Raw genomic sequence first — 16,507 nt, 5'->3', positions numbered from 1 at the left:
TCAATAAAGCGCGGGGGGAGAAAGAAATGCTTTATTATAAACCAACCTAAAGTCTCTCCACGACGGGAGGTTGTTGCTTTCTTTCTTCTCCCGTTTTCTTTTGTCATTACAAAACGAGCTTGGGGCTGAATTCAGCTAAACCCAATTTCTTTTTTTTCTTTTCTTTTTTTTTTTTTTTGCTGGTTGCATGTGCATTCAACAAGCCAGATGCTGCTGCTGTCCACTGAAGAGGTCAGCTTTCTCAGCACTAACAGCCATACAGCGCAAATCAGCTCGGTTCCTATCATTTCAGCTTTTCCTCACACAGTCCACCACTTGCTCAAATGGCTTTTCCGTGTTGTGTCTCGCAGTCGATGGTAGACTTGGGTTGTTGTTGTTTATTTTTTCCAGTTCAAGGCGGAATTATAGGTTATAAAGCAACCTGAAGTATTGTATCAGTCTGTAAAAAAGTGGGAGATTTGTGTAAATGAAAGATGAGTGAGAGACAGCAGATAAACACTTATTGTAATGATCCAATGAGCTCCAAAAATATGAGTCTCACACAAAGCAGGCGCAGCGTGTGTGTGTGTGTGTGTTTTAATTGTCAACAATTTATTCCCTGCAGGAATGTTGCTAACGTTTTAATAATAATTTATAGTATAGGCTTCCAGACAACCGTAATTATTATTATCATTATTGAAAGGAAAAACGTATTCTTTAATTTGCTACGAATACACTTCAGCTATTATTATTATTATTATTATTATTATTATTATTATTATTATTATTATTAAAAGGAAAACGTATTCTATAATTTGCTACGAATACACTTCAGCTATTATTATTATTGTTGTTGTTGTTGTTACTATTCCTACATTATAATAATAACAATAACAATAAAATACCAATAATAATTTATTATTATTATTATTATTATTATTATTATTATTATTATTATTATTATTATTATTATACGCCATCATCATTATTCTTGTTATTATTATAATAATAATTATTATTATATAATCATCATCATCATAATAATAATTAGTAGTAGTAGTAGTAGTAGTAGTAGAAGTAGTAGTATTTATAGCATATATTCTTTATTATACTTACATGTTTAGGTCTATTTTGTTGTACTTGCACCAAAAATATGACCGTGGTAGGAGACAGTAAACAAAATATCTAGGCTACAGGTTTTTCCTCTGTATTTCAGATATCATGAATCTCTAGTTTACAGTATTAAGACTTGTAAAACGCTGTGTTTTAATAGGAAAGGATCAGACGGATAGGGGGAAGACTGAAACTGTGGGGTATAACATTATTTCCTGTAGCTGAACATCAGCTTCATATCATCAGCTTTATAACTAGCGGGCTCATGGTGAGGATTTTGGTGAGGCTATTTTCTCAATTCAGCCCGATTTCATCACGCAGTCTGAGACTCCTTTCCTCTGCACCAAGATGGAGAAATTTCTCCTGAGTTCAGCCGCGTCGCTGAAACCTTCAACACTGACCCAGAGAGAGAGAAAGGGCCAGTCAGCGCTTCAAAACACAAGAGGAAACAGTCAGCCTGGAAAGCAAATAAAGCGCGTTTGAGTTTAACAGATCTGAGCTGAGTGAAGCCTCGAGGATGATGAGCGTCATTCTCCAATCAGCTCAGATTAAGGGAATTAGCTGATATTCCCTCATTAGGTGCACTCCTTAGGGTGGTTCGTAGACTGCCTTTTCAAACTCGGCCAACATCCAACAAGCGAAAATAATCCCAGTTTTAGTTAATAACCTGAGAAATAACCTGCAATAATCCTGTGAAATTAACAGACACAACGTGTTGATCATTTCTACGTTGCTTTTTAGAAGTTAAATTAAAATTGTGACTTTTTTATGTATCTGAAAACAAGAGGATCGGAAATATGTTGCAGAAAGCTCAGGGGGTTGCAAAGTGAGACATTTCACAAGAAGTGTAAATAAGAGTAAATACTGGCACAGAGAGAGAGAGAGAGAGAGAGAGAGAGAGAGAGACTTAGTAACGTTATGGCGACCCCTTCTGGAGGAGAATATAACTGTGTGAAATGTATGCATGCTGAGAACGCAAACTTCACACCGTTTTCCAACAATTTTGACACAATTTGAACATCATTTCTTCATTATTGTGAGAAAACATTGTGCTAAATGGCAGTCTAGAAACGAATGCTGAATCTGCATGCACAAATATTAATGTGATTGAGAAAACCCCTTGTACCTCAGACAATATCGGTAGAAACCCCAAATCCTCTTCATCTGATTTTCCTACCAGTACTTTCATACTGCATATTTAGTCAGGATTTTCCGGCTCAGTATTAGGTGTGATTAGGCCTTTCGTTGTGTTTATATACTTATTTTTCTTTTAATATAGGCACATAAGCGAGAAAACAGGCTGCCTGGTCGTCTATAGTAACAGATAAAATGTGAAATATTAGTGTGTAAATAACATCAAATGCAAATCTCACTGACTTTATGTCTTTGCATGTGCTGCTTATAATCTATACAACCTTTTAAGCAACTTAAAGTGTCTGGTGTTAAAACTATATCCTAATTATTAATCAGCAGATTGTTAATAAGGGACTTCTTTCCCACTGAGTGTTTTGCTGTACATTGAAGTGTTAAACATGTTCATATGAGTGGAAGAGCGATTTCTCGGCCTGGGTTAGAAACACCAGTGTGAGTCATGCAGCAGGCAGCAGTGAGCTACAGTAAGGAGCTGGTCATTAATCTCAGCCCACTTGAACATTATGACTGAAAGAATGGGATCAGTAACCATTATCATCTCGGATGGCAGGGAACACTACACTACACTCCTGATTTTTCCCAAACAAAATAATGTACAGAGGCCGGGAACTGCAGCATGCCTCATACCTTCTGCCTTATTTAGACTAGCACATAGAGCCCAAAAGCCACAGAGTAAAGGCGGTAGAAATTTCTCATCATCATCAAAATTATTATTATTATTATTATTATTATTATTATTATTATTATTATTATTACTACTACTACTACTACTACAGCAAGGACAGCAACAATAACAACAACAATAATAATATTATAAAAATAGGCTAATTGTGATTATTACGAAATAAATATCATACAAGATATAAAGACAATAATAATAATAATAATAATAATAATAATAATAATCTAAACAATTAGCCGAATTAATAACATATAACAACGACAATAAAGAATAATGACTAGATAATAGTAATTATGTAAAGATATTAATAATAGTTATAAACACACTATAAAATAATACTTAATGCTAACACTAAAACCAATAAGAATACTGCATGTCATAGTAAAATAAAACAAACAAACAAACAAACAATCAAACCTAACATAAGCCCTAGAGGAAAGGCTGTTGCTCTAGTTCATGGCGGCTCACAATTTATTTAGCTTGTGGAAAAAGCTCTCGACGTGGGAATTAGCAGGAAGTCCGACGGTCCGAGGTTTTTTTCGAAAGTTTATTTTTGTTGCTCAACGAGAAGAAAACAAAAGCTCGTCGACTTTACAGCTCCTTAACTAGCTTTAATCCCAGAGATAATGCCTAAAAATACAAGGGCACGAAAACGCGCGTATTGATCTATATCGATTTATGTAGCTCTAGAATGAATAAATGAACGAATAAATAAATAAATAAACAAACGAATAATACACCATAACGCCTTTTGAAAATTTCCCATAGTTCACCACAGTTCTATTAAAAAGGTAAAAGGTGCAGTAGCACTCAGATAATGTTTTGATTTAAGTAAGAAAGTCCGACTGAAACTGAGCACTTCTCCTTCTCCAGGCTCAGCGAGAGGAAAACAACAGAACAGTATAGAACTGTATAGAAGAGTATAGAACTGTATAGAACAGTACAGAAAAATATAGAACAGTATAGAAGAGTATAGAACTGTATAGGACAGTACAGAAAAATATAGAACAGTATAGAACTGTATAGAAGAGTATAGAACTGTATAGAACAGTACAGAAAAATATAGAACAGTTAGAACTGTATAGAACAGTACAGAAAAACATAGAACAGTAACTGTATAGAACAGTACAGAAAAATATAGAACAGTATAGAACAGAATAGAAGAGTACAGAAGAGTATAGAAGAGTACAGAAAAGTATAGAGAGGTATAGAAGAGTATAGAAGAGTACAGAACAGTATAGAACAGTATAGAAGAGTACAGAAGAGTATAGAAGAGTATAGAGAGGTATAGAATAGTATAGAAGAGTACAGAACAGTATAGAACAGAATAGAAGAGTATAGAAGAGTAGAGAGGTATAGAATAGTATAGAAGAGTACAGAACAGTATAGAACAGACTAGAAGAGTATAGAGAGGTATAGAGCTGCACAGTGGGCTGTGTGTCACTGTTTTAACAGCACAGAGGTGGGCACACTGTTAGCAGGTGGGAATGCTGGTGTTGAAAACCAATAGCTGGTGTCAAGAGCTTTTTTTTTTTTTTTTTTGGCCTATCCGGACAGCTCATGGCAATAAATAGCAACAAGAGATGTCCAAACTATGACATAAGACAGCTCACGAGTTCAGGCAAGAAGTATGGAGCATATCAGGACTCATCCATTCTGCGAAAACAGAAAACAGAGTGAATCACAGATTCAGCAGCTGCTTTCTCAACTCTGTGCATTTCCCGAGCCATCATTAATACTCAGATAAGCTCACGTTAACTAGTAATGCCGCATATCTTATCTGTAAACACAAATGTAATTAATGTAAGTCTAATGATAAAATGAAGGAGTGGGGTGTCTAGACCAGACACACCTGGAGACAGGAAGTAATCATAAAAATGGACTGGTTTAATGGAAAATCTTAACGATAGCTTTCTCTATGGCCTACTGGTCAGTTTTACACAATCAGTTATCAGTTATGGTCATTATGAAATTCTGGTAAGGAACAATTTAAGCAATCTTTGCATTATCTGTTTTTACATTTCATTTCAAGTTAATTTAGTTCTTCTCGTATAAGTAGTTTTTTTTTTCCCCATATGTATTTTGATTGGTGAAAACACTAGGAATTAATATGTAAATAATATACACAACTCATAGCCAACATATAATCAAAGAAAGATGCTTTCTACTGCCAACTGCTGAAAACTTTAGTTTATTCAAGTTAACCAGATTTCTTTGCTAGCGAAGGATTTATAATGCAGCAATTTTTTCATCATTGCTATAATCATGCAGTTGACGGAACTTTATTAAGCAGGTCCAATGGTTTCAGGTCCAATGGTTTGTTAAAATATACCACTAAAAGTGCTCATGGGAAAAGATAAGGCTTGCAGTAGAACATGTAATTATTCACCAGAGCACAACCCAAAAATAATGTCCGTAAAGCAGAGGGGTGGCTTGTCACCTACATCTACGTTCCCCTCCAAACCAAGCATGCCATCCTCCCCTGGCCATCACCACACAAAAAATATTATGTTGCCACTAGCAACAATTTAATGAAATAACTAATCACATCTGCCTTCTTAAAGATTTCTAAAACGAGGCAGTGGCCACATGTATTTCCACATTGTCTCATCTCTGTGTTGAGTATAATATATGATTTATTTTATGATGATAAATGATCACTGGGCTTGTTTAGGGGGAAAAAAAATGAGAATACTTTTGAACGTCTGTCTGAGCAGCCTGCAGCGTTCTGATAGCTCTGTGCTATCAGCAGGATTGGTAGCACTGGCTGTTTTGGAAAAAGCCAGGGTTAAGTGTGCAGGCACATGCAAACATGCAGACACAAACACAGCATCAATATCAACCAAGAACATTTGTTTCATAGTAACAAGGCAGTGACAGCTCTCATCAGGAGATCTCACTCACAATTGTGAACTTGCGGCTTGGGTGCGCCACAGTTTGTTTTCCCTGTATCATATTCTTCCTCAGTTCCCTCACCAACTAGAGAATCATATTTTCCCAACCCTGTGTTTGAGTCACGCATCTTTCTGAATGTTATACTATCTCCTGCTTGCCTTCCAGTGTCCAAAAGTCACTCAGGTCTATGACCTTTAGGAAGGTACAGCACTGCGACTTCCCCCACCTGCCAAAGTCTTCCCCCGCCCCCAAGGTTAAAACAAAGGGTCCTTTATTTGAAGCTTCCCTTCATGTCTCAGAGGTGTTACTGTAAAACAAACAAATCAAATGTTTGAAAGGGTGAGCTATGAGAACAATGTGTCCTTACATTCAACATAAAGGCATAATATGCCTACTTTCTTACAGAAAAGACCTCCATATATGGAAAAAGTTTTCTATACACATCTCAACCTTTGGATTTTTTTTTTTTTTTAACCTCACTCACTACCTACATCATGCAGAAGACTTCGTACAAAGTGGGAATTGTTTCTGCAGGAGACAGCTCGAGGTAGCAGAGTGCAATTGTAAATAAATTCCTCAAGTAGACCCTAAACCTAAAAAAAAAAATGCAACGTTAAATATGCATGTATTCTAAATAACAGCAAACGCTCTATAAAAGGTTCAAATATATTTCCAGCTCACAGAAAGATAACACAGGCCAGTAAAAAAAATACATTCACATAACATATAGTATGAAACTCAGACCTAAAAGGACACTGAAAGACGAACAGTACCTAATATGAACGTCGCAATGCAATCTGAGAGTAACGATATTCTCTCTCACAATTCTCTCCAACCCTGGAATCAGATCACAGAATAAGAGTTAATTGTTACTAAAGAAGTTCAGATCATTTTTGCCTGTCTGCGAGTAGCCCAGTGGATCCGAACTAAATCTACAGCAGCTCATGATCGCACACCTGCTGTGGCAGTGAAAGATAGATATGTTAATGGTGGAGTGCACACAGCTGTGCAGAGTGCTTACAACCTCAGCCAAAGTTAAACAACAGCTGAAATGCCATTTCGTGCCTGCACATACATCCCATCTGATTGTAATAACAATCTGGATCTATTCTCTCCTGAAAGATGTCTTCAAGCTTTTATTCCCTCTGATTTTTCTAAAGCTGTACTTTACTGGGTTTTTTTTTTCTTTACAAAAAGTAGAGTAGACTCTATTTTCACATTGAAACTGTAACTGCTTTTATCAAATGACACAGTTATAGAATTAATAGATTCTCACAGGATGCTTTATGTATGTAGTATTTAAAAAAAAAAAAAAAAAAAAAAGATAATCTTTATTAAAAAAAACAACATTTTTTTGCCAGAAGTGTGTTTTAATTCTCTCAACAGTGTGTTAAGCATTTGGTGTCATGAGTCATGCGACATTCTCAGTTTTCAAACAAATAGAGTCAAAAAGAAATAAGCACGATGACTTTGTCTCTGAGCTTCTAGAACATGCTTTTCATCGAGTCTTGGCCAGACTGCGGTGCTGAGCGGTCTCCGTGCTTGGCCAGAGTCGGTAATGGAGAGAGCATGCTGAGCGCTGCTGTAGCCCATTACGTGAACCTCTCTCCCACATTAATAAGCAAGCGCAATCCTCTGTGGATGGCCATTCTTTGGCATATTGTCCGAGTAAAGCTTATAGGCGCATGCATTTGTGGGATGTCTGGCTGCAAGAGCACAACGGAGGAATGGACTTTCATTTGATGAGAAGATCTTGAAGACACAGAGCAGCAGTTTCTATTCTCAGAATATGCAGGTTGCTTCTTGCAAAGAAATGAAGAATCAGTATAAATAAATACTTATATGGTCGTGAAACACTTTATATAAAAATATTAAATAAAAAAACTGTTCACAAATGACGATCTTGATGACTGTGGTGTAAATGCGTGCAAGGTACTTCCACTTAACCCAGTGAAAGAACAGCTGGACACAAACAACAACATGAGGCAGCCCTTATATGGCGAGCGCTTTAACAGGGGGATTGTTGTGACAAGAACAATGAATCTAAAACTGGAGAGTGGAGGCTGCCTAGGAAAAACACAAAAATAAAGTTGCAGTGTACTTTATCATTTATTGGAAACCTGCAATTGCATCATGGAAATCTCAGCACCCTTGTCTCATCTCTGACCTTCCTTTGTAGTGACAGTGTAAAAAAAAAAAAAAGGAAAAAAAGGAAAAAAAAAAAAAAAAAAAAAAAGAAGCACTATTTGGTTTGCATTGTATGCAGAAACTAATTTATAGCGGTTGACCCGAGCTCCTCTTTTGTGCAACAGCCATCTTGAAAAACAATGGCAGGAAGGCTTGAAAGCTGAGAGGAACTGAAACTGCTGTTTACTATTTTTTTCGTCTTCTTTATTCCACATTTCATTTTGCTCTCTTTTAAGAAAAAAAAAAAAAGCTGTTTTTTTGTGCCCAAAAGGCGCTGTAAAGTGATGTCTAAGCATTCCATAGCCGCGCAATAAGGCTCCGTTAACTGGACGCTGGGGGGCCGTTGTTTTGTACCGTTTGGAGGAATGGGCCCGGCAGAGGAAATCATGGCCGCCCCGTGACCCTTCTCTGACCCCCGGTGTTTGAGGCCTAAACGGAGTAGGGGCGGCATTAGGGTTAGAGGTTTAAGGGTAACAAATCATGTAACACTTTATTGCCATTGAAAAGTAGAGTAGAGGTCCACACGGGCCGGAGGAGTGCTGTACGCTCTGAAGGGCGGATTAGGGGGGTGGGGGTGTAGCGAGAGAGAGAGAGAGAGAGAGAGAGAGAGGTGGTGGTGGTGGTGGTGGTGGTGGTGGTGGTGGGGGGGGGGGTCAGGGATGGGTAAAGCTCCGCTGCACTCCTCCCTGAGAGGAGCAGGTCATAACAGGTCTGGGCCTGATTAACACTGAGTACAGGGAGGGGAAGCTCTTGATCTCGCTCATATCTCACCATGGTACTGCAGCTCCGAGGCCCCACTCTCGTCTTTCATCCAGACAGCATGCAGAAGGAGTCTTGTGGAACGCCAACCTGTGTTCCCCTACAGTCTAGGGAGATTGTTTTTTTTTGTTTGTTTTTTTTAACTATGTACAGTAATTTTTCTTTACAAATTTGATCAACCTTGGCTTACTTGATAAACCTGACCAGACTTTCTATTTTTTTTTCCACAGAGTACTAAGCACAAATTCCAGGTTATTTGACTTTATTGTTTTTAAGGCAAGTTTAACAGTCATGTGAAAGACAAAAGGTAAAAACCAAAAGCTTGAATATCACCATTACTCAAAACCACTTGGCAAACCTGTGAAATGTCCCAAATAAAAAAACAGAAGGAAAGGTCATCACACAGAGCTCCAAATGGGACCACACCCTTATCAGAGACAAAGAGAGAAAATGAAGAACATACACGTTGATAATGGGGATGACCTCTGTGCTGGTCTCACGAGTTTGCGCAGGGGCAGAATGATGAGGAAAAGGGCTATGATAAGAGGTCTCCTCCTTCCTGAAGGACCAGGAGGTCCAGGTCCAGTCCAGGATTCCAGGCTCCCCGGCGTGATTTTGAACAGAGGTACGATTCCAACTGTGAACCCTGGGAGTTCAGCTGGAGTTCAGGGCAGATGTTTGCCAATAGTTGCGCGCAGCAGGAAAACTAGATTACTTCCGGATTCACATGTCCACCAGCAAATGCCCTGTGACCCCACACTCCCTCAGCCTCAGTATAACCCTTAGCTATAGCGTCAGCACCGGTCTGGGCTATGGCCCAGAGTCACGATGTCTGAGGGGAAACAGTCTTTGAGAAGGATCCCTCGGTCCCGCTGGCAGTCCAGTTCTGCTATAAAGCCATACCAGTAGATGACCAGACCCGGGCCAAACCTGCAAATAATGAATTCAGTTCAGAATTACATGCAATCAAGAATAGCTGCTTTAAAAGGATTTTCTTGGCTTGTTCAGTAAAATGATGAAAACCCACATGTGATGGGAGGGAAAAAATAAACACCACCAAATATTTGCTTTTGATCCACCCCTTTAGGAAACATGACTAAGAGTATAAAACAAAAGCTGTCATCTGATAAGATCGACAGACGATGCAAACCTTTACAATGGAATTCAACAATAATAATACTGAAGAAGAAGAACGCTGGAAATGAGTGCTTCAGACAGAACGCTCACAGTGAGCACAGCAAACAGTGAGGCCACAATGGAGGGAGCAGACTCGCTCTAATCGTGCATCTGTCAGTACAGTTGCAGTACAATCCAGCTGTTTCATTCACATGGACACTTAAAGTGCAGCCATTTTGGCTTGGCTCATGTTGCACTTCTGGAGAGCTATAAATAACAGCACTCACCCACTTGCTGAGAAAAGCTGACAGTTTTCAGATACCTTTTTTCTGATCCCTTTCTTATTCCAACTTGACGGTTTTTTTTTGTATTTTGCTAGTCACTTCATATATCTACATTCAGCTCAGAACCCACACAGGTAATTATAGCTTTTTATTTCCAAAACAGTACGGAAGTATTTTACACTTTCCTAGCCAAACTATAAATCATTTTTTGGTGATATTTACTATGCCCTGAAGAAAAGTGAGGACCCCGTCCATCGAGGAATGATCATGGCTAGTTCTTTGAACTTCAAGATGCAGACATAAAGTCAGAGTCTGAGTCAGAGTTATGATTCTTTTTAGGTGAGCGCAGAGATGCACACCAATCCAGATTATTTAGTGAAACTGCCTAGAGATAATAAATGGGGCTTAGATGTCCCTACTGAGGCAGACAGGAAGCCGCCTGACGGGCTATGCGGCACTACAGGAAGTTCAGCCCTGAGGAGCAGTTCATAAAGTCCCAACTGTGATCAATCATGCCATCAGCGAAATACCGCTGTCTCCGTCAACATCAGAACCATGATTAGATGCTCTACGCTGCATTTAGCTCATGCACACCTCAATCACTGCAATCATCATCTACACTACAGTTATTACAACTTTCATCATTCACACCCTCATCCCTACTTCCTGACTGCTACCTCTTGCTATATCTATAAATAACAAGCTGTTTGACCGGCATTGGACAAGTCAGGGCAACTGAACTGTGTAAATAACCCCAAACCCCAGCAGAAGTGCAGAGGCTTCTCCACAAAGAATAGCGAGTACGTGTGACGGCGTACCGGCATTCCCTGTTTTACAGGCTGTGATTTACAGTTCAGTATCTCTGGGCAAACACGCCAAAACTAACAGCCCTGGAGAGAGAGAGCGAGACCACAGATGCACTGCAAGTTCACCACAAAGTCACACAGCTTAGTCATTCAGTAGAGCATTCTGTAGTGCAAGTTCACCCCCCAATCTCCCCACCCTATACTGTAAGAGCCCCATATTCTTTTACATTGCTATATGGATGGCCATTCTTTTTATGGAAATGTTATGGAAACAAAATCTAAACATTTACATTAGATAACTTTGGAGCAAGGTTAAGACAGACTTTTATTGAGCATCAGTGTGCATTGCTCTTTTCAGCCAGTGAGATGGGGGGGGTTGTGCAACAGGAAAAAAAAGCAAGGAGGTTGTAGAGAGAAGGGAAAGCAACCTTCTGAAAGGTTAAAACTGTACATCAACAGATAAGGCACAAGTGTACGATACATCATGTCCCTGGGTTGTCAGGGGCGTCCAGGCACAAATTGAAACAAGCAAAATTATAAACACTGGGGAACAGTGTCACCAAGGCTGCACCGTGAGGAAATAAATGGGGTTTGAATTCTATTTTGAATTAATAAAGTCCATACAAGGGGGACCTTGAAATAAATCCCAAAGCTTAAAAAAAACACAAAAAAACTGGCAATACAACGGATGGGTTGTTGGCAGTGGAACGGGAGGAGGTGAAGGGCAAACAACAGGGGTCTCAGGTTAAGGAGACGGGCTTGTGACCATATCAAAATAAATAATAATAAAAAACCCCAATGAAAGGTTTCCATAAATAATGTGGCAAACGGCACAAGGCTCAGATTATAATTGTGGTCTATTATGCGGGCCAGTGCTCCATCACCTAAAGCTGGCACCCGCGACGCTCCGGGAAAGTCGGTCATCTTCCAATAAACATCTAACTGTGTAACGAGTTGGTGAAATTGTTTGTGAAATGTAGCTAATTTGGAGCGTGCTAGCTTTGGCGGGCGGAGTAAGTGGGATGCCGTGGAGAGCGCTGCTGGCAGACACACTGCCATTAGCCGTAACGAGCGGTCTGCATTTGATTTTGAAGCAGGTGCCATGCTGGTTAAAACGGCAGCTTAATGAGAGCACAGCACTTAAGAACAAAAACCCAAATGGAGGTGCTGAGAGAGTAAGCTGCCATTAGAGGAGACTCCCCCCCCCACCTCCGCCCCCCACCCCCCCCCACCTTCTCAATGCACACGTGTAATCGCTGCATAATTAAATAACTAATTACAGCCCTCCATGGTGTTGTCTCCAGATCACCACAGCACCATTTAGCATCTTCTATAGTATACCTTTTCATCATAAATGCACCTAAGGCCTGAACCGAACCCCTGAAGTTCTGGGGATGAAGTGAAACTGAGAGTACGCAGTTCTATGGCATTTCTAAATGTAGCAAGACTTACACTACTCTTTGACACAAAAAAATAAAGAAAGATTTAAGACGAAAAATTTTTAAGAGTTTGGTACAAATGCACCTTTTTACAAATTCCATACATCTGGCAAAGTGCTGACATTCATTACACTGAATCTGGACATTTTATGTTGCACTACCGACCTGTATCACAACCCATGGTGACAAAGTGTGAATATAAAAGAGAGCAGAAGAAAGAGAGAGAGTGTGAGAGAGAGAGAGAGAGAGAGAGAGAGAGAGAGAGAGAGAGAGCACACGAGTGAGAGAGACCAGGGTTTGTGCTGTCACAGCTTTGGCCTGGCCTGGCTTTCGGCTGGTGATTAATTGGTGTTTATTTATAGGGCTTGAACTGGGTGATAGGGGGCGGGGGGCCTACTCAAGGCTGCAAGCAAGGCGATATCAGCACAGAACCTCCGTCTCGCATGTTTTATTCGACCAGCCTGGGGCCCTGGCTACAGCAGCCCAGTGATAACAAAAAAGCTTCCACACAAACAGGATATTTGAAGAGGTATGGCCTCGCCTGGACAGAACAGTGCAGGCAGTAAACAAGAATTGTGCGCTGGTCCACTCTTCATAAATATCACAAACAGCCAAACAGCCTGCCATTAGCATCCGGCTTGCTAAAGACAAACTCTTATTGTGCTGGAAGCATTCAATTCTCTCAGGTATGTAAAACACAAACACAAGGTTGTGATGGGCTACGCTTGGCCTTCAAATGAGCCCCAGACACCAGCAATGTAATTAAGCGAGAACACACTGCCATAAAAAAAAGTCCCGTCCTTGTCCAGGTGTAATTTTTGAAGACGTTTTTATGTCTGCTTTCTGCCCCTGTCAATGAGGTTTCAAAACGCGATGTGACACAAATGCCCCTACTTGCTCCTTGTTTGATTGCAGAGTGTAGTTGAAATTTACACCCACAGGCATGGCTTGTCAATACAACCAGGGAGATTAAAGAGGGACTTAAAACGGTATTTTATCAGCAAACCTTGGGCACTGCTGCGACATTGAGGACCAGAGCAGCCTTTAGTTTTGGATCTCATTCAACCACTGACCATGCCAGCACCAGCCAAAGGCTATGCCCGTCACCCATATTGATAACCTCATTAATGCAAGAACGTAAAGACCCTCACCCTCATCCAACATGTGGCTATAATTGTGTAAAACCATACAGCACTCATTATCCTCCGCTCATGTATTAATGACCACCGCGCTACTGGTGAGGTGAGATCCAATAAACGCCTGGCCTGTCTGCGATAATGACTAAGGAGATGGCACTTGCACCTTTAGGCACTTAATTTCCTTTGAAATGACAGGGTGAAAAGCAATGAAGACACTGGCCAATACCAAAGGGTCAGCAATCAGAAAGGTCTTCAATGACCCCATCTAAAAATATAGAAAAATGAAAAATGAACCAAAAGCTGTCTCCTATGCATTTGGACTTTGTTAAAATGAAATGAAAAAATGAGATGGGAAACCGTTGTTGCTTTCTTTCTCCATTTTGTGAGGCAGTTGTTTGTCTTTGAAATTGTGCTGCCGTGAAATGCACAGCTTAGATCTGCAATGTCACGCTCTGACTCATTCGGACACGTGCTTGGCTGCTTTGGCCAAATGGCAAAAACAAACAACCAGCAGGTCGGTCTATGATCTGTTCAGAGCGCAGACCAGAGGGCGGCTCAGAGCAGTCTGCATCATGATTTTCTGAAAAAAAAGTTCTTCAGAACACCACATGTGCAGATCAGCCAGCAGTCCTTTACCCAGGAGCAACTGTTCCACTTTCATGACTGGGTTTCTCTGGGGAGTGGGCTCACGTAGAGACCCTCTCCCTCTCTCTCCAGATCAAGTGTCAGGTGACCCGGAGTTTAAGAGTGGTCTGTTCTGTATCACCATAAATGTGACTCTGCCTCATGCAAATGAATGAAAACCTATAACGGTCTTAAGGATGGATTCATTGAGATGATGTTTTTCAATATAGATGTATGCAGTAGGCTAGCATGGTGGTGCAGGGAGTTGCGTCGTCACCTCACAGCCCCAGGGTCCTTGGGTCGACCTTAGTCTCAGGTTACTGTCTGTGCAGAATTTTGCATGTTCTCCCACGTTCATATGGATTTCCCCTGGGTTCTTCAGTAGGTTCCTCCTACTGTCCAGAAAACATGCCAGTATGGTAAATGTGTGTGTGTGGTGCTCTGTGATGGATTGATGTCCATTCATCCCTGCCTAGTGCTCAGTGATTTCTGGGATAGGCTCCGGATTTACAGGGAATCTGACCAGGATAATGACCATGATTCCCACTCCAAATCAACAAAAGCAGTTTCAAAGCACTGAATATCAGACTATTTTGTATATTTTACCTGAGTATCCAACTAATTTACAACAAATCAAGAAAACTATCCATGGGGACACAGAGATAAAAAAAAAAGAAGCAGTGATGCAGGTCTATGATGATGGAAAGAACTGCTTCTGGTGTTAATTAGCAGATGAGCTCATGTTATAATGATTAACGGGTCTCTCTGTAGCATGACAAGGAAGAAGTTAGCATGATGAGGATCAGTGGGACTTTTGTGACGGTGTCAAGGGGATACGTGTTCCTTTAACCTGTTATTCTTAACTCCCAGTAGCTCTCATCAATAATTAGTAAATCTCTCTAGAGGGAAAGGAACAAATCCTCCATTTTGTTTTGAGAAGGTCTGGCCACAAGACATGTCCTAATCCTGCCCTTAAACCTGCCTGCTAATGTGTTTCCAATTTATGATGAGCCCCTCTGCAGCCATGGTGGTAATCAACAACAGTTTGGAGTGTAACCTAAGCCGTGTCTGGCTGGGTCGACCCAGGCGCCTCTGTGCTGGAGTGTCCAGCATCACTGGTGCACAGAGACCTGTAGGAGATGTGTGTTGTTCAGATAAACAAGTCTCCATCTCTCAGGCTGCAGTGCATGACTCTGGTGTTTAATGGCTTGCATGACCTGATCTTGCATGCACACATATGGGTGAAGGAGACTTTGAAAGCTCTCACCACACAGTCAAGTACTTTTTTTCACCCCTCCCTGTTCAGATTTATCTGTTTTAATTTTTTTTTTAAATGGATCTTTAAAAAAAGATCCGTTGGCTGCAAATTGCCACTTCATGTTTCCAGATATTGAATTTGCATGGAGAAAGACGGAGGAGGACAGATAAATTACTGTTTCTTATAAATAGGTGTGAAAGTTGGTTGTCTGACACCCAAGGTATAAAAAAAAAAAAACCCACGAGAAAGAAAAGACCCCCCTCCAAAATAAGCGCAGCCAGTGTACAGACGGCCTGTGTGAAAACAGACCTGGCTTTCGTCCAAATTGCCACCTTTGGAGGTGCACAGTGGTGTTACCGCCTCTAAATCAACATGTCAGCACCACAGCATCTGAACTTTACCTTCAGCCTATATTGCTCACAGCTATTCAGCAGCTGTAATGAATTGTAACTCCAGTCACCTTGGCGCAAAAAAACAAACCAAGAAGGCCAGAGAGAAATGTGCAAAGAAAAAGAACAATTTTTCACCTGTAGATGGACAGGACTTAAATTTGTTGTTCACTGACAAACAATAATAATCACACTGGGCCATCAAGGGTGAACCTGGTAGACTGAGGTCGAAATTAGAGCTCAGTTCTTCCCCGTATCTAGCAGAGTGGATTTAAGAGAGAAAGCCGTGTGCTAACTCAGCACCGTGTTTACATTCTTGGGGGTAATTTTAGCCCCAAAGGGACATACAAGGGCCACGGTGTCATTTAGCTTCATCACTAACCAGTTGCCTCGGCATGGGACCAAAGAGTTTGTGGGTGGTATAGAGACGCGGTGCACCAACACACACACACACACACACACACACACACACACACACATACACACATACACACATATATATATATATATATATATATATATATACCCATATTGCAAAAAAGAAAATGAGAGGGATAAAAGTTTGGTATTTGAACATATACTGCATACAAGTATTATGTAAAAATGTTCTCAGGCAAGTAGACAACAGTACCAGCAAATGAAATATTTAACTACTGCAACAGGATTCTTGCCCTTTACTTATAAG

At 40.4% G+C, this 16,507-nt stretch overlaps 1 protein-coding gene across 2 annotated transcripts in view; it reads right to left on the bottom strand.

Moving 5' to 3' along the window:
* Nucleotides 1-8,709: 8,709 nt before the first annotated feature.
* The window catches only part of cdin1 (CDAN1 interacting nuclease 1), a 73,031-nt gene continuing 65,233 nt past the window's right edge, over nt 8,710-16,507 (bottom strand). For both annotated transcript variants that reach the window (XM_053633752.1, XM_053633751.1), the window contains one exon: nt 8,710-9,697. In XM_053633752.1, the coding sequence (XP_053489727.1) occupies nt 9,562-9,697 (136 nt within the window). In that variant the 3' untranslated portion in view covers nt 8,710-9,561. The remainder of the gene's footprint in view (nt 9,698-16,507) is intronic.

Source organism: Ictalurus furcatus, chromosome 9 (assembly GCF_023375685.1).
Source record: "Ictalurus furcatus strain D&B chromosome 9, Billie_1.0, whole genome shotgun sequence".
Classification (NCBI taxonomy): Eukaryota; Metazoa; Chordata; class Actinopteri; order Siluriformes; family Ictaluridae; genus Ictalurus; species Ictalurus furcatus.
The sequence above is the reverse complement of the archived record's forward strand: the minus strand, read 5'-3'. Positions and strand labels throughout refer to the sequence as shown.